Genomic DNA, 20,036 nt, shown 5'->3' on the forward strand with positions numbered 1-20,036 from the left:
TGACCCCAAAGCTTATTATTTTTTTAAAGTCTGGTACTTATTCTATTGGTCTCTTTTGCTGAAATCACTAAGCTATAAGGACGTAAATAAACTAACAATGATTGTTAATTGGTGGTGATAGTAAGTTGGGGACAAACAGGCAAAAAAGACACACACATACATGCACTTGCACACACACATATGTGTGTGTGAGGAGCTTTTGCATAGTTTCTGTTTACTAAATTCACTCATAAGTCATTGGCCAACCCAGGAGTGTTATAAAAGACACTTATTCAAGGTTCCATACAGTGGGACTGATTCTGAAACTACATGGATACTAAGCAAACTTCTTAATCCTACAGCCATGTCAACAATTTATTTGTTACTATTGTTGTTTAACATCATGTCAACCCAGACTCAATAGATTTATGATCATAACATTCAACTCATGACTATCCAATCTATTGCTAACCCTCTAGGATTACATTAGACAATGTGTTTTGCTTTTTATTTGATGATAGAATATGAACTGAAGGAACATGGTTGCCATTTTCAGCTGGTTGAGTAACTGCATAAATGTTGGATTATGTTATTTATTGATAAGTTGTCTTGTTCTATGAATTAGCTTAAAGTAACATATATTTCTATATTGTGTGTGGTTGTTGTTCTTGTTGAACTCCCAGACTAACTCTAATTGGGTAGAACTATGATCAAAAGTATTTCAACAATGACCAAGCAATATTTTTTCCACATGCCTATTAATCAATATTACTCAATTTGATGACACTGAAGCCTGATGCAACCTTACAGCTTGATGGTTCCTTGTCAAACAATCCTACTTATACCAGAATGGAAAGTAGATGTTAAATGATGATGATGATGATGATGTGTATTTCCTTATTTTTTGAAGACAATAAAGTGAGATTCAAGGGGATTTGGTTGCTTATTTTCCAAATTCAGTAATTATAGAGCATCTGCCTAATGACTGTAATTGTTGGTGCAATGTTGCTTAAAGTTTACTAATAAATTTCCTTTCATTTTATCGAAAATATTCATCTTATTCAGTCAAGTTTCCCATCTATTTAATATTCAAGTATGTTATGTATGCAAAATATGAAGTGTATATACAGTGTCCCTTCTAGTTGCATTTTTAGGAATATATTTAAACTTGTACAAGTTTTATGATTTGCATCTGTCACATGAATATGTAAATTTGTATAGAGGTAAGAATCAGATTGAAACAAATCATTACCATAATGACATAAGAAATTTCAAAGATAAAAACATTAAATCAAAGGTTTCTACCATAACTAATGAAAGAACAAAACTACAGATAAAATGTACAGTCACAAAAGATATTATACAAAGTATAACACAACTTATATAATGGACGTGATTTTTCAACACAAATGTTACATAAAACGCAAAGTAACTATATCATAGTCATGAATTAAAACTCAACACTAACTGCAAATTCTTAGAAATTAACACGGCATTTAAATCACACAACTAATTTGATAAAGGGTAAGAAGTTAAGTCCTTATGAACATAACTTGATACACTGAGTAGTTTTCCAAGAATAAACATAGTAAATGAGATTAAATCTTAATTAGCACAGTTCTGAGATAACTCCAAGATTCATTTTCATGTTGAATAGCCAATTATCAACCAAAGAACTACAAACGACTAATAAAGAATTAGTTAATAAACCATAAATCAATACAACTAGTTTATAAGCAATATAATGCAAAAATGTGACAGCTTATAGTAACTAAAAATGAACTAAATGAATTTATTTTATTAACTAACACATCACACCTTACTCCATTTATAGGCGAATATATTCCCAACACCATTATAAAAACATGAAATCTTAATAAAAATTACCACACGCACACATTGTCAGGAATTTGCAAAAATTATTTTCTCTATTAAAGTAGTAAAGCATTTCACTATCATAGGCAACTATATCATTAATATTGAGTTGAAAGTTACATACAATCATTCAAACACATCGCCAATATCCATTTCCAGCATTACCCTAAAAGTGGTACTTAAAATCTACATTATCACAAAAAAAACCCCTCATTTGTTGATAATTCCAACATATTCTGAGTAGTATTTTACCTGTGGTACAAAGTTTTCCCAAATTACTTTATGCCTGAAGATCAAAAGTACTTATCATTTGTGATCTCAAACTATATATATATATATATATATATATATATACATACACATATATATACATACATACATACACATATATATACATACATACATACACATACATACATACATATATATATACACACATACATACATACATATATATACATACATACATATATATACACACATATGATATATATATATATATATATATACACACACACACATACTTATACATATATATATAGCTATACATATACACATACTTATACTTATATATATATATATATATATATATATATATATATATATATATATATATATATATATATATATATTCATACATGTATATATAGGTATGAATATACATATATAAAAGATCGATACTAATATAGAATTTACAGTTATATAACCTATACATAAAGAAAATATAATACAACAGCCATCGTTTTAAATTATATACAAATGGGTATCAGCAATAAAATTTTACTTCTAGCCTTATATCTCAGCCCATGTAAGAACACATACCATACCAGTTTACATTATACTCAAGCACACACACACACACACACACATAGCCTAGTTGTTAGAGTATTGAACTTATAATAGCTAGATCATTAGTTTGATTCCTGGACCAGGCAACACATTGTATTTTTGAGCAAAACACTTTGTTTAACATTGTTCCAGTTCACTCAAATGTAAATGATTAGGGAAATATTGGCCTGCTTGCCTACCCAGTGGGGTGGCATCATTCACATTGTGAAACACTTTGTAACCAGCGATGTATAACAACATCTGATAGCCTAGTTGATACCATGATACTGTGATATATATTTATATACAGTATACAATAAAGAATTCGCAATAAAATTCATATTAAAATGAGCAGATACATTGCAATAGCATTTCATGATATATGAGAAATACAAATAAGTGCTTATACATAATGCTAACTATGGAAAATATCAATAAAAATGAAATAAAAATTCATATAACATATACTATAGTTACTGGAAAAAACCAGAGCCACTTATGATATTAATTCCAAAAATATTCTAGGTATAAAATATCATCTGAACTTATCTCTTTGCCAAAATACTATTACAATACTATTTTGTATGATATATGAAACATATCTGGTAGTTTTCTGTAAAAAGTATTGAAAATAACATAAAATTTATTTTAAAAAAAATCAGACATTTATTTCCCACATGACAGCAGCAAATGTCATAATGTGTTATATATTGGTGAAATTTACACAATTCTAAGCAGACTCTTAACAATTCAATTCTAGCAAAGACTACCTTATATTTTTATAAAGTTCTCAAATGCAAACTATGAATAGTTTGGAAAACTATATAACTATTTCACACAAAATCATTTAAAAAAAATAGATAAAAAATATTAAAGTAGTAAAAATTGAATTCTAGTCCTTAAAAATCCTAATAGCTGAGAAATGAACTACAACTTACATGGAATAACAGTAAAACTATAACTCCATACATTACAAAATTATTTGACTTGTTACACATGACTTGTGCCTTTATAGTTTTTACATGCACCCAGAAAATATGTGAATGCCATTAGAGTGATAGAGAAAAATAAAAATTTCCTATTTTTAAATCCAGAATATATGCACACATATATGTTCATGTGTAAGTGAACATATTTACACTCACAGTTAAATGTATTGCATTGAAAGTAAATAAACTGGACAAAATGCTGAAGCTTCAGTACCCCAATAAGAGCTTCTATACAATGGTTTCTACAAGCACAATAGGGAAGGTTTGTAATAATACATTGTAAATATAAATGTTGTATACAGTTTGTATAAAACATAATATGTTGTATAACATATAAATAAAAATTGTTATCTGAAAGTGAAAATTCAAGTTTTTCAGAACATTAATAGAGTTATGAAGGTTATGATGTGCTATGGTTTAATATATAAAAGTCAGAATGAAATTAAAACAATATCACATCAATAAAACAGGGAAAATTAAAACAGGTAAATTCTTAATGAGACCCAGTTAAGTATAATGAATTTACATGTGGTTCCCTCTGTCTGTGGCTGTTAATAACAGAGAGATTACCGTCCCCTCACAAAACAAGACAAAATCCAAAATTTAAATTTGAAATTAAGGAATGGAAAGAAGATGCATAGAGTTCATGTATTTAATTTCTTTACCCATTACAAAGCTCTTAGAATTTCCATTTAGAGGTTATCATGAATAGAACTATTTCATTCTTTTAAAAACATCTTCTGTATGATTTAATCTATAACTTATTAATTACAAAAAGAAACATTTCTTTATAATTCAAGATGAAATTAATTACAATCCGGGGAAATTCTTTGAATGTATTTTTTGTTCTTCATAGAGCATAGGTAGTTTAGGAAGCAAAGGAAAGAGAGAACATTCTTAGTGTTTAGCTACAAAATAATAGCTGCTTCCAGAGGGAACTTGATATTGAGAAAGTTCAGTTGTCCAAGAAAATCTAGTCACCACAATCTTGAAAATTATAAAAGATTTGGAACTTTGTACCAAATCTTTCTCTCTCATTGCCTAAAATTTCATCTTATGCTCTCAATTTCTCCCCTTTAATATCTTTAATGCTTCAAAATAACAGATTCTGTATTTGTCTCGGTCTTACATTAAGTATCCTTATATCACTTCCTTTTGTTATTTGCTTCCTATACTCCCTCCCTTTTCATTGTTGTCTTCTACATTGGTTTATTGAATTAATCTGGTGATGAGCACTAGAATCTGCTGAGTTAAATGAGCATATATTTATTAATATACTTGTGTATAGATATATGCATAAAAATATGCAATAAACATTTCCATGATTTTCTGTATAAAATCATAAACACACATACAACACACACACACACACATACACACACACACACCCTGCTTCCATCTCTTAAATTCAATATAATAATGAGTTGGGATCTACTTCTTACAAAATAACTCTGGCTCTATCTATAATATTACTCTTCCAAGTTTCTTAACAGAAAATAATATCTATTGTATGAGTTAAGAGAATACTTTTAAAATGGTCTCTAAATTTTAAGAGATTTACATTAGGTAATTATATAAATGATACTAAATATCTCTGGTATCATCTGTTATCTAGCTACATTGAAGTATATTAAAGGATTAAACACACAGAGCATTATGCTAGTTAGCTCTTTGACCAGTTAATTACACTGCATTTCTTATCTGGTTATTTAAATCTATTCTCTGAATCAATCTTTTATTGCTTTTCACAGGAAATTAAGAAACAAATTTTGCATTAGAAACCTTTGATTCTAAGATAATCATAAGATCAATAATAATACCATTGCCTTGTGGTTGTGTATGTATATGTGTATGCAGGCTAAGTGAGTAAATGGATAAGATATTGGAGAAATAGTACATGTTTTGAGACTTAAAATCCATTACAAACATAATGACTTGCCTTCATTCACATAGTTGTTTGGAATAAGCGGGCTGATTTTTTAGGAGTATTACCTGTACATTGTATTGAAAGAAACTGGAGAAGTTATTTAATTTAGTTCATTTAATGCCAATGAGTCCAGTGGTAAGAACTTTTATAAAATTGGATCTTTATAGACAATACACACACACGCGATATATATATATATATATCAAAATGTACACATTAAGGCAGACACATCATCATCATCATCATCATTTAACATTTGTTGTCATGCTGGCATGGACACAGCAACAAATATTTATAAATTAACAAAATAGAACATTTTTGAAATGATGAACAATGTTATTGTTTAGTCAAAGCTGGTTTATGATAAAAAGTTTTCTAAGTATGGCTATACCAGCATTTATTTTTCAGGCAGAGTATCTCCCATATATATATCCTGTGTATCCTTCCTTTTTTAAAAGAGGGTAGTATGTGACTGAGGGGTAATTTTGCTATTATTTCTAACAGGCTCAGTGACCATGTAAAGGATACCTCAATGGCACATGAAATGAACATATATTTAAGATGGTATTTCAAATAGGTTATTAAAACAAATTTAAGGTAAGTATATTTCGATATTGACTACTGGAAATGCCACAGGAAAGAATTGCAAAACAGATTTTTCAAGTTGAGCCAACTGGCAAGGGACCTAGAGGTAGACCATAAGAAAGATGGTCGCATAATAACCATAGTCTCACTTGGTCATGCTTGGGAAACAAGTAGGAAACTTTAAAGACAGATAGTTCTGATAGGATCCTATGGAGAGGTGCCTGAGAGCTCTACTCCCATGACCCTCCCATGAACAGCGAGTAGTAAAAATGGATGGATGGAACTAGTAAGTAAATAATTTCATGAGTGCATTCAATTTTCTGTATCAGTTTATAAATTCGAATTTTGTAATTTCCAAATATGTTGAAGTAGAATTACTTTGTTAACTGAAGATATTGCTATTCATCTATTTCGATAACGACAATAATTTTTTATGTCTTTTATATAATGCTATTTTATGATGCAGATGATGATTATGATAAACATTTTCATTGCTGAGATTCTGTTCTTTCATCCAGTCAGAAGCTGGTGCCAGTATTCTCAGTAGCAACACAGGGTAGTAAAAGCAAATTATTGTTATTACACACTCCATTATTAGTAGCAAAGAAATCCTGGCAAACAGAGCAGAATTATTTTACAGCTTTTAATTTGTGATGCTTTTTCAAAGGCCATGAGAGGAGGAGTGACTTACAACAGTTAACTTTAGAGATGACAATAGAGTCAACAACAATATTAGTCTGATACTGTGAGAGAAATATTCTGTTTCTTAAAAAAGACAAAACAGAATAAACAAATATCACTTCTGGCATACATGAATGATTGATCAACTGATTGATATGCTGGCTAAAGGCCATGTATTTATGTAATATAACACTTATAGGCTATATGAAAGTCTCTACCACAAAGATAGATCTTCCAATAATAGATTCAGTATGGTCCCAAGAGGAAAACAACAAAATTATAGCAAATTTTGTCAGATTTAGTTGGAGACAGCAATTATATTTCCATTTATTGATAACTTTAATAATGACTGGAAAATTACTATTGAATTTTGTGCAGATGTGAAGATGTGGAATGTATCAATGACTTGATAGCTGTCAGTGTTAATGTGCAAATTGAAACACAAATATTAATGCTACAGAATGTAATGGAAAAAATGAGTATCAAAGAGGATTGGTTCCCAATGCTAAACCTTAATGTACACCATGCAATATAGTTAGTGTTTGTGATGTGGTCTCATTTAATAACAATTTGAGTGATATTTTAGATAAAAGGTGATTAATTCTGATAGTAAATTGGTCAGTCATTCAAAAGAATCTCACAATCAACTGAATAGTAATCAACATAGTAGATTGATACCTTGTTGTTGCTGTGCCAGCCCTGATGAAGCAGGCACAAGACCAAGGGGTTGTAGATAGATGTAATGTATCTATGACTGCATTATCTAATATGTCCTTTTTTAAGGCCCAAGGGCAATATTTGACAGTGATTTGGTTGACATTTCTAGTAGGTCAAGTGTCTACAGAGAAGCTCCATCATTGGGTCAGGTAGATTGATATTATAGGATATTTAGATCTCTTTATAAGTGCTGCTACTACTTAACTCCAGATTAACTTAACTTGGCTGAGAAGCCTTATAAGCCATGATAGGGCATTGCACAACTTGGATCACATTATTGAATGTTTTGAAGACTCTGGCAGTGAAATTTGATATAGATTTGGCTGCTAGTTCAAGTAGTTCAACTAGCTACATATAGGTTCTGTTGCAAAACTTGTGTAGCAATGACTTTATTAAAGGTTATTCTTCATAATTATTTTTATAAACATTGGCATATAATGTTAGTGATACAACCTTATTAATCAGACTAAGGACCTGTTATTCTAAATACTTTTTTGATTTGATGATTTGCAGCCTTCACAATCAACCAATATATAAGAAATTCAATATTAGCTAAAATTTCCCAAATGTGTTTTATCATTTGGTAAATTATATTAATTATAGGAACTTTTGGCCCCCACTAATATGTTTTAGTAAATAAATCCATAATTCCAACAAAACAAGCAATATAGCAGGCATTAAAGTTTTGAAAAGAGGTGAATGAAATTTATATAGGAGTTAGTAAATACCATTTTTTACTAACATGAAGACAACTTTCTTTTAACTTTTATGAAGCATTTGACTCAAATGAAAACAAAAAGTCAGCGAAATATGAATACCAATAACGATTATTTAAATAAATTTGGTCATAGCTGCCCAATTTCTGACAGAAAGCTGGTACAAAGAGTTAATGGTGATGAACACTTATGGTGAAAGTAGACAAAAAAATAACTTGCGAGGAGAGGGGATTTGGTCAAGGTATGAAAATGTTAAATCACAAAGATGAGATGGTGGAAATTGAAGATAGGCAGAAAGATTCAGCCTTATTAATCGATCCAAACAACAATAATGAAGATGATAGTATAATAATAATTACACAGAAAGATTGAATCATTTGATATCAGTGATAACTGATAAACTTTTATACTAATTAAAACAATAACTTGTTCAATATGCAGCAGATGTTTCTCCATGATATTGTTAACCTATTTGTTAATATCAAAACCAACTTTCACATTAATCTACCATTGCTATGGTGGTTATAACTGATGATTGTTTCTCTATAATAGACATATTTTGAGACATTTGAAGAACAAAATATTTCAAGGCAAAATGTAAAATATGGATGCTTCTGATCAACTGAAAGAACTTTCAATAATTGGTGCTTACTTCTCACTTCATTGAATGAGATGGATCAGACATAAGTATCATTCAGGATAGGATGCCTGTCTACCAAGGGAAAAAGAAATCCTAGGTATAAGAGGTACACAATTTTGACAGCTAAGTGAAGTGAGGCAATTTAGAATAAGACAATGTTTTGCTTGCCTATAATAAATTTGAATTTATGACCTATGAGTAACTAGTTCAATATTTTCTTCATTCAGCTTTTCTGCTGCAACAATATTTCTATATTGCAGTATTCATTGTAATCTCATCTGTAATATCAAATTTACATGATCTAATATAATCACTTTATTCCAAAGATTCATTCAACTACTTCATACTATCATATAGTACTTTAAAAGTTGTATTGCATCATTCATGACCATAAATATAAAATGTCTGACTCATTAGTTTGTTTCATATTGCAACTTTCAAAGTTGTTTAATTGTTTGTCTTATTTGTTAGAAATATCACATCTCTAGTACAAAACATCTTCATATGTGGTTATAGTTTATTTCACAAAGCAAATTCCAAAGTTCTTCAGTTGTTTCTTGTGTTTATTAAAAATTGCAATACTCAGTTCTACCTTTTAATACGAAACAAAATAATATTGTAGCTAGTGACTATGATCATTTTTTTTCACTCTCTAGTCAGAATAAAGTCAATACAACTCTTAATTCACATGATTTGCTTTAATGGCTTTCTGAATTGGTGTCAAAAACATTTCTTTTGTTATGGATATAACTTCTCGGTTTATTATAGAACCACTTTGACATTTACACATATACATACTGGAATTTCTATTTGTGATTATGATTTTTATTTAATTTACTCTTGTGTAACTTTTCATAGTTTTCTTGAGTTTTAGGCTTTTTGCAAGTCTAACTTGGTATGTATCAAGTGTATGAAATTATTGTAGTCAACATTGTATACCAATAACCTAAGCAATATTATTCTATTTGCAATTACTTCTATCTATTTCTCTGTTACTACTAAATCTTCACACCTTCATTATTATATTTATATCCCTTAGAACAGGAAATGGAATCGTTTATTTATCAGACTAAATGTTTTATAATAACTGATTTTATATCTGTGTTTGAAGTTCAAATTTTGCTCGGTTTTGACTCTGTCACACATCTACCTAGATTTTATAAAATACAAGGCAACCCATGACCTGTTGGGTCACCAATAATTCAAGATACTGGGAAAGTCTGAGATTCTCAGCAATAGGGTTTCATTTCATGTGCTTTTCTTCTTTCCAGGTTATTTTGCATGCTTTCAACGAATGTGACATCAAAATCACACGTAAAGGAAAGATTTGGTTGTTATTTCTTGCATGTAACAAGTATTTTGGATCCTTTATCGCAACTAGCTGTGGTAGCAGGGTGTGCTTGAAGAAGCAACCAAATCTTTGGAGGTGAGATACGTTAAATGCACTTGAAAGAAACCTATAGAAGAAACTATTTCACACCAAGGCTATGAACAGGTCCTTTACAAAATGTTTACTGTAATTTTCACTTAAAAATATTTTGCCCATCATAATGTGTCAAATGGAAAGGTTAGAGTTTCTTCCCTTCTAGGGTTAAGTTATTTTCAGAGTATTTTCCCATTATGCACTGTTTTGGGTATTTATACCCTCAATCTCTTAATAACCACTAGTTCGATTTACACGAAACTTGGTTTATTCTATTTGTATTCAGATTTCAGGTTTTAGATCAATGTGAAAGGTCAATATCCATTCTTCAAAATATCTATTTAAAGTATTTTATTCAAATGCTTCTTGCTATTGTTCATCTGCATTTCAGCTCTTGCTCATTGACAACAGTTACAAGTGTTCTAACATTCATAATAATCTGTGTTGCAATGCTTCCTTTTCCTATATAATATTCCTGGTACTGGTGCCACAAAAAGAGGCCCCCAATACAGTCTGTAAAGTGGTTGGTTTTAGAAAGGCCATCCAACTGTGGAAATCATGCTAAAGCAGACAGAACAGTATAGCACAGTCCTTTTGCTTGCCAACTCCTGTCAAGCTGTACAACTCATTCTAGCATGGAAGGCAAAAATTGGACAAAATGCCTTATGATATTGGTTCTGGGTTTTACACTCTGAGTTAAAATCCTGCCTGGGTTAAATTTGGTTTTTGTCCTACCAGAGTCAAATAAACTATCAGCTCAGGGGTGTGGACTGATATAATTGTTTGAGCACTGGACAAAATGCTCTTTGCATTCTGAGTCCCCAGACAGGTATGGTGAAGTTGTCCTTACTTTAGCTATACTCATCCTAGAAATGATTTTTATAGTGAAAAATTCTGTAAAGGTTATCCAGACCTTCCTAGAGGGCACCAATTTTAAAGGCAAAGTTGAAACATTATTTTCAGTTATTTAATCTCAAGTCATCCTGGATCATCCTATCTTTTTATAGATCAGGGACCACATTACTTGATAAGTACTTGCTTTTTTAAATGATACTAAGGTATGATTTGTTTCATATATGCCTGCTATCAATGGCTGGTTGATCATCTAAATAGAGGTGCCTGTTTGGTTCATTTTCTAAACATTTCCTCTCTATCAATGTAAATTTCATATTTACAGAGTCATTGCAATGTTTAAAAGCAGTTCTAAACCCTTTCTCCAATATAATTTAAAACACTTTAAACTGAATTAGATTACTCTCAGTTAAAGCTAATGACACATCTCATCATATGTTACCTCTAAGTATATTTAAGTATAATATCATATGTCTTATAACAAAAGTTTTTGGTAGAAATTTTGATACATAATTTTTTTTATAGTAATGGATGCACTTCTCTACACTATAATGAACCAGAGTTGTCAGTGGCTGTCTTTCAAAATTTTCAGGCAAATTGAAATACATGTCTTGTCTCCTTATTACTTTTTACAATCTACTGAATAATTCATTTCAAAACCTATTTTGAATAGCAATGTATGTATTTGTTATATTCAGAACATAAATTTAAATCACACAAAAGCATATCAACTGATGAGAACTTGCAGCTAAATGATATACTTTGGAGAATTTTCAACCTATAGTGCCCCAAAATATTGATGGTATCAACATAGGGTGTTCTATTCTGTCTTTGCTTCAAGATATATTGCATGCTACATGACAGGTAACTTTCCTTTGAGATCAAATATTTGTAGGATCATATTATCTTGGCTTGCACAACCAAGAGATCTAGTCCCAAGACATTCCCCATTACTTTCAAAATAGGAATGAAAGGTTAAAAGGGGAAAAAATCAAAGTCATTGACAAACATCAAATCAATGTATTGAAATAGAAAGGTTCTTAGGCTGACTTCGCACTATACTACAAATAAGTATAAGAAACAGGAAAAAATTCCTAGAAAATTAACAGATTCAGATGAGCACAACTTTCTGCAGGATAAGTCAAAGTAAAAATAAAATCTAAAAGCATGAATGAATCTTCTGAAGAGATGACAGCATCATGGAGAACTTGTGAAATAAGTATATGCTTGAAGAATATATTGGGCGCATATATTATAATGGAATGAACTAGAATTACCTCTTGTTAGAAGGTTTTATGTGTTGTTGTGTATGTCAGATGAAGAGTCACAATGGTTGAGACCAGTGAACATATGATGGCATAGAAAAACAAATATAAAATGGTGAGAAAGATGTTGAATACACACACACACATATATATAGGGGCATGATGATCTCACTAATTTTGGTGCTTTGATAAAAGACATCTAGTACACTCTTTAAAATGGTTGGTATTAAAAATGGTATCTAGCTGTAGAAATTAATGGGAATATATGAGCAAGATGTATTCTGACCTGCCTAAGAGGATAGTAACTCTGAATGAGAAATGACTCTGAGTGTAACAACTCATCTAACCTATACCAGCAAAGGAAGTGCACTTGAAAATAATGATGATATATTATCTGCAAGTAGTACTACAAACAAAAATAAGAATACTAAATATATCTTGTAGATAAATGATGTTATCAATGTTGATTACTTTTCTGTTAAGTTCCTTGCTGAGTTAGCCATCCTCAAAGGAGAAACTTGAAGTGAAAGAAAAACAATCACCTTCACCAACAATATGTGTGTGTATGTGTCTATGTGTATGTTGCCCTTAATGAATGTCAGGGGAAAAATATTGTTTTGAAGAATTTATAATTTGTTATGATTTGTAACTGAGAATTTCAGTCTAATCTGTAATTTTTGTAAGCTAAATCCATGTTTTCCATATTTTAGTGAAATGATAAATTGGTCTGCTAGAGTGTTTACTTGTTTCTGTGCTTCATTAATAAACATTGTATTTTGTGAATGGCATTAACAAGTTGAATGTGGTGTCTAGAATGTTAGTGTTTAATATCTGATGGCTTTATTGAGCTTCACATATAATAGTTTTCAAACTAGATTCTGAAGAAGTGTTAATTTTTACAAGAACTTGATAAGATTTCCTATGGGATTGAGCAGATGACTACTGAAGAGAAATAGCATATAACCTTATTCATTTAATAGCATTCATTAAGCTAATTCAGTGGTGATATTAAATATTAAATGTATGTTGTAGTCCAGATCCTTAAATAAGCTGCAATTTATGAAACTATGGCACAGGTAAATTTCTGTTGATAAATGATATATTAGCCAAATTTCCTGAAAATAGAGAGCCAGTCATGAAATCATGTCTTTTGTGTTGTGATTTGTCAATGTGTATGTATGAGTGCATATATATAAATATAGTATTTATATATGCGCTATCTATAATCATCCCATCTTTAGTATAGACCTACTTTAGGATGTTAAAAGAAACCAGCCATCATTGTAAAGATAATAGGGAGTGTTAGTAGTGGATTTGACAGCTACATCTATTCAAGTCTAAAAGACAATACAGATATGTTACTAACTCTTAAATATACTGCTTCTAAAGGTTTAATAAGGTTGATATCCAAATTATGATTTAGAGTTTTGGTTTTTATTACAAAATAAATTACTGAGATAAACTGTGACAAAAGAGTAATAAAAACATGTTTTCCTTTTGTTATTTACTCCTTAATATAACCTAAGTGCTTTAGCTTGTCTATTATAATCAATGATGTAGAAAAAAATTTTAATATTACTGTTTTTTGAGAATATAATTAATTAGGGTTTAGGAATATGTTGCAGCTGTTTTACATAGTTGAAGTAGTTAGTAAAAAAGCTTATTTTATTTTATATAAAAATACATATCAGGCTGTGTCATAATTTGATTATATTTCATTTATCAACACGAAACATCATTATATATATGACAATGATGATGATAAGAAGGAGAAAAGAGTAGAGAGATGGGAAGAGAAATATAGTGTATGACTGAACAGCTGAAGCAAGATACAATGAGGAAACAGAGCAAAAGAAATAAGAAGAAGAAAAAATAATGAAAGTTAATGATACTATAGAACTATACATAACACACACACACACACAAATACATACATGTGCCTACATGCACATATGTATATAAATAAAAGCACACTCATCTAAGTGGATAGAATAAACTACCAGCAACAGAATTCAGCTGTTCATGTTCTATTATTGGCTCTGTGTTTTGATAACCAAGGCCACATTATTTAGCATTGAAATGGCTCAGTTCACTCATCTGGGAACTGGTATAGCAGAAGGAACAAGTAACAGCTATGAACAGCAGGAGCATTGTAAAATGGATAAATGTCTCATTATATCGTAGGCTCCTGTCGGTCTAGAGAAACAACTCCAATACTCATCCCTAGACCAAAGTTCTCTGATCGTTTTAACCTCTCTTGCCATTGGATTCATCATTCACAGACACTCGCTACCAAACTGACACCATATCAGGGACTGATCGGTTCTCAAGTGATACAACACCTTTTGTTGCATTCATTATTTGAATAAAACATGTGAACACTTTGTTTTAATACTCTGAGTTCTGAAAGTTACCTCACCTCTGAATAGGTAACCTTAGGATTTATATATATATATTTATATACATGTGTGTGTGTGTTGTGTATGCGTATATGAGAGATATGTGTGAATACATATATGATGTTTATATACATGCACAAACGTGGATACTCACTCCCATAAATACACACACAAACACACATATATACACAGACATACAAACACATACAGACAAACAAGCACACACACACGCAAAACATTTAAACAAGAAGTGATATTAAAGATGAAATAATTTTCCACCTTCCATAGTATTTGAAACTGCATACTAACTTTTCAAAGATATGGTTTTCAAATAAGGAATTTTAATAGCTATGAATGAGAAATCACATGTATGTTATTTGTTCGTATGTGTGCATATGTGTGTGTGTATGAATGAGAGAGAGAGAGAAGGGGAAAGAGGGAGGAAGAGAGAAAGAATTATAGTAGAGCGGAGAGAGGAAGAAGAGAACTGAAGAAAGATACAGAGAGAAATTGAAAATGAAAAAAAAAGAAAAACAGTGCTTGATATTACATAAACTGGCAACATTTCTGCTACTCTGCTACAACTTTATTACTACTTTCAGTCTTTCAACATCTCTTTTCTTAAATCCTCCCTGGTTTACCCAAGCAGTCTTGATTCCTGAGATTTTTCTTTTGTGCACTATTGTGGCCTGATTTTGGGGTTGTGAGTGAATTTGTAAAAAGATTTGGGGAGAAATGGTTATGTTGTTTCAAGTCAAACAAACATTATCATTGATATATGTATCACTCACTTTCTCTCACCTTCTCTCCTCCCTCTCTCTCTCATATATATATATATATATATATATATATATAATCTATGTATTTACTATGCTCTTTTATAGCTCCACATGATCAAGCCCATGAAGAAGTAAATAAAAAAAGCAATCAAATATCTCCTTTAAGTCACACTCCAAGACATTGAAAATATGTATATATATATATATATATATAATATATATATATATATATATATATATATATAGATATTAAATAATGTAATCATAAATTCCCTATATATGTAGAAAATAGTTGATCAGGCCTAAGATGCCTTTTGTCTTAGATTTGCTCAATCAAGTTTGACCTGACCCTAAACATCAACTGTGGAATGCTTTGTCACACTAAATGTAAGCTCTATTTTCCCTTTTGCCATTCTTCCTCAGACACAGGAATATATTTTTCATAGATATAAATTAAATGAATCAATATTTTTAATATTGTTATTTTTCAGGATGGTCATTTTTTTCTTTTCTTTTGCCAAATAAACACATGCACTGTATATTTGTTCTTCACACATTTATTGTTTTTATTAAACCTTGTGTCCATTGTCTGGAAATCTTTAGTCACACACATATATGACCTCTTCAGCAACTCTTCCATCCATGTCTTTCCTCTTTTTTTTAGTCTATTCTGTCTCTCTATGACTAAACAGAACAGGAAGAAACACGTGGATGGAAGAGTCATTGAAGATGTCACCAATGTGTGATGAAAGATTTTCAGACAATGGACATAAGCTAAAATAAGAACAATAAGAAATGAGTGGAGAACGAATATATAGTGTGTGTATTTATTTGGTAAGAAATAAGAATGACCATCCTGAAATAAAACAATATCAGTTTCAACACATTATTTCACACCAGGAATCTTTCAAAGAAAATTCATAAAAGTAATATTTCTAATTGTTCATATTTAATTGAAAATAGATTAGGTTACTAATTTCAGAAGTTTTTTCTATTGAGTTTTTTCAGAAGATTTTCTACCTAATAATCATAGTTAATTTGGTTGGTTGAATGAATGGAGACAAGATTAAGATGACATAATTAAAAATAATAAGAAAAGATAAATAGAAATATTGTAAACAAAATAAGGTAAAAATATTTATGATGAATAAATATTTACAATATTTAAAAATGATAAATACAAATATTTATTGTAGAATATATTTAATATGAGCAATTAATTAAGGTTTGTAGTAATAAAGGAATGTAATAAAATGGAGGAAATATACTGCTATTTGTAAGATAACAGTAATTCTTTTCCTCTGAAGTATGCACTCAGTTATGTTTATATCAAATATAGATAGGCTTATATACATTTTTCAATATTTATCTATCCTTACTTAGATATTTTATGCATAATTAAATTACATTTTAAAAAAATATATAAACAAAGTTCTATATCTGTTACTTTCAGAAAATATCGAACCAAATTATTCTGATGTTTCAATGTCAGTTCATTGCAGCTGTAGCTAAGATCCTTTTTAAACATTTATCTTTCAATCAATTTAATGTATTGTCACTTGCTGAATTTTGTTATATTCATTTGTGGGTTTGGGAGAAACTAATTTTATGAATCTTATACTACAGAAACACAATGAGAAAGAAAGATAAGAGAGGGAGAGAACAAAGTGAGAGAGAGAGAGAGAGAGAGAGAGAGAGAGAGGAAAGAAAATAAGGAAGTTAGGAACCAATGAGATACTTCTCACCTTGTCACATAGACTAATGATATTAAATATATCTCATGAAATGTTCCACTTTGCTGTGTAAAATATAATTTATTGGGCAATAGTAAATAAACACTCAATATGTAAATCTGAAATTTGAAGCTAAATGTTTCTAAATTGAGTTCTATATTTAAAAATAAATGCACGTCTTAAAAAACAATTATATATATATATAATATGATTGAAAGTATTATATGTGTGAGTTAAAGAAATTCTTGAAATTATAAAACACCTGATGTGCTCCATAAAACTAAGATTTTCTAAAGTGTAGATTTATTAATTTGAAATACTACACTTGATACCTAGCATGAGATAAATATCCTAACTATATTTGAAGTGCAAGCTAATTTCTATTAATATGCGTATTCCATTTATAAATATAATTTTATATAATTTTCAAAGATATAAAAATTTTAAGAAAAATTAAAGTTTTCATAAGAATCATTTTATTTGTCAGTGAAAACCAACAATTAAAAAATTCATTCAATATATTATGTAATCATAGAGAATTTAATTATTAAAGTTCTACAAATAGAATGAAGAAAGATCTCTTTTCCTCAATGATAAAACAGAAGATAAGCCAGACTTAGATTTAAAAAAAAAGTAACTGAGAATTGTTTACACATTCCCCAGGCAGTTAGATAAATCTACAGGAATATAATCTATGTCAGGTTAGTGACGATAACATTTAATTTGAAGATGATTCAATACAAATCTGAAAATATGCCTAATAATTTGCCATTTTGATTAAGTTGTAACATTTTCTTGCATACTTTTTAGTAAGCAATTATCAATGGAGAATTGTAATTCTTTAGCAAATTGTTTATATGAAATCAGGAATAAATTCGTGAAATGAACAAAGACACAATGTTCTAATATAATATTCAACAGAGTTTCTCCCCAACCGATATATATGTATATATATATATACAAATATATATATGTAAAGAAAAATGAAGAAATTTATGCAGCTTTTCGTTTGCGCATATTTATCATATATTTATCATATATTCATTTTATATTTGTTAAGATGTATTTCTCACCTGAAAGATTTGGAATTACAAAATAATATTTAGTTGTTCTTAGTTTCCTTTCCAACTTTTTAACTAAAAAAAACAAAACATTTTTTCTTGAAAATGTCTATTGGATTAAAGTAAGCATTCATAAATCAACAAAGCCATTTTATGACTGATATTAAGTAGATTCCAAATTGAATGTACTAATGAATCAAAGAGGCCAGAATTTTTAATTTATTATGAAATCTTAAAACGTTAATATTTAACCATATTTTGCTTAAGTAAACAAATTTCTTACCTGTAAAACAAAATATTAAAAAAAAAATTAAATTACACGTTCTATAATATCATACAAGCTGAGTGAAATAGTGAAGAAATTCTCTTTCATAGTTTGAATTACTTGTGAACCATATTTACTACAGTAAGTTTTATTCACTACATATGAATAAAAGAAAATAACTTAATCAGCTTGCTTTTCTATTTATAGAATTCTCTTTACAGCTCTATGACTTATTAAGGTATCTATGCAGTACAAGATTTTAAGATATATCTTTATAAACATCCCAACTAAAAGAGAGTTAGCACATGAATTTAACAAAATGAAAAATTCCATTTTAGGATTCCATTGAAGAGATTTAATTTAGTCACTTGCAATCACAATTGTTGACATAATTTAAAACCTATTGAACTCATCTGGATTGAGGTAAAAATTTGAATGAAAAATTAGAAATAATAAAAATAGTCCTTTAAAATAAAATTTTTTTGAATATCTATCAAGTCTTTATATTTAAACATTTAAACGCATTTACATTCTAAATATGAATTTTGGTTTCAGTCTTGAGAAACCATGAAATATCAGTTATTGCATCTGATGAATTCAATATATAGTTCAATATCAACATAGATTCAATACAAATACTACAAGAGTTTCAACATTTCTGTTAAATATTTTGTTGATCTTGAAGCTTTATATAAATGATGGAAATATGATGTAGCTACTGATTTAATAAATTATTTTATCTATTTGCCATTGTACAACTTACACAGTAATTAATTATTAAATTTTTTGGTAGAAGTTGAATTTCTATGTATATCTGCATGTACATAATCACACGCATATGGAAAAAGATATATATATATATATTTATATGTATATAATTACACATGAATAATATGTATAAATTTATATACATATGCATACACATATATATTTGCATATAATATTCAAATACAAGTATACATTAGAGCTATGCGTTATCAAACAATATTATACAATACAAGTTATAAGTGAAAAAGAAAGTTTACAAAATCCCAAAATTATCATAACACATGAATAAGTGTTAGATCTGATAGAAAAGGCGTTTACCACAACGAAATTAACCAACACCAGCAAAAACTAAACTGTAAATAATTGAAATATTGTTTGAATTTTGTATGATGATATTCTTCATGCTGTCTTAATTCACTTGAAAATATTCAGTTCATGTGAATGTAAATTGATAACAGAATATGTTAACAAATCTACATTTTGCTACCAGAAAAACAAAAAAACTAAAAAATAGGTAAGTACAGAATACTTGTTTCTAATATATCGTTATTAGG

General features: G+C 29.4%; 1 protein-coding gene across 14 annotated transcripts in view; it reads right to left on the bottom strand.

Annotated features, from left to right (window-relative positions):
* LOC115213470 (agrin) overlaps nt 1-20,036 on the bottom strand; it is a 771,489-nt gene that overhangs the window by 176,688 nt on the left and 574,765 nt on the right. For 10 of the 14 annotated variants that reach the window (XM_029782456.2, XM_029782458.2, XM_036503873.1 and 7 more), the window contains one exon: nt 18,462-18,524. The exons of the other annotated variants lie outside the window; for them this stretch is intronic. In XM_029782456.2, the coding sequence (XP_029638316.2) occupies nt 18,462-18,524 (63 nt within the window). The remainder of the gene's footprint in view (nt 1-18,461; nt 18,525-20,036) is intronic. 14 annotated transcript variants of the gene reach the window in all.

The sequence above is a fragment of the Octopus sinensis genome, linkage group LG6, assembly GCF_006345805.1.
Source record: "Octopus sinensis linkage group LG6, ASM634580v1, whole genome shotgun sequence".
NCBI classification, from domain to species: domain Eukaryota; kingdom Metazoa; phylum Mollusca; class Cephalopoda; order Octopoda; family Octopodidae; genus Octopus; species Octopus sinensis.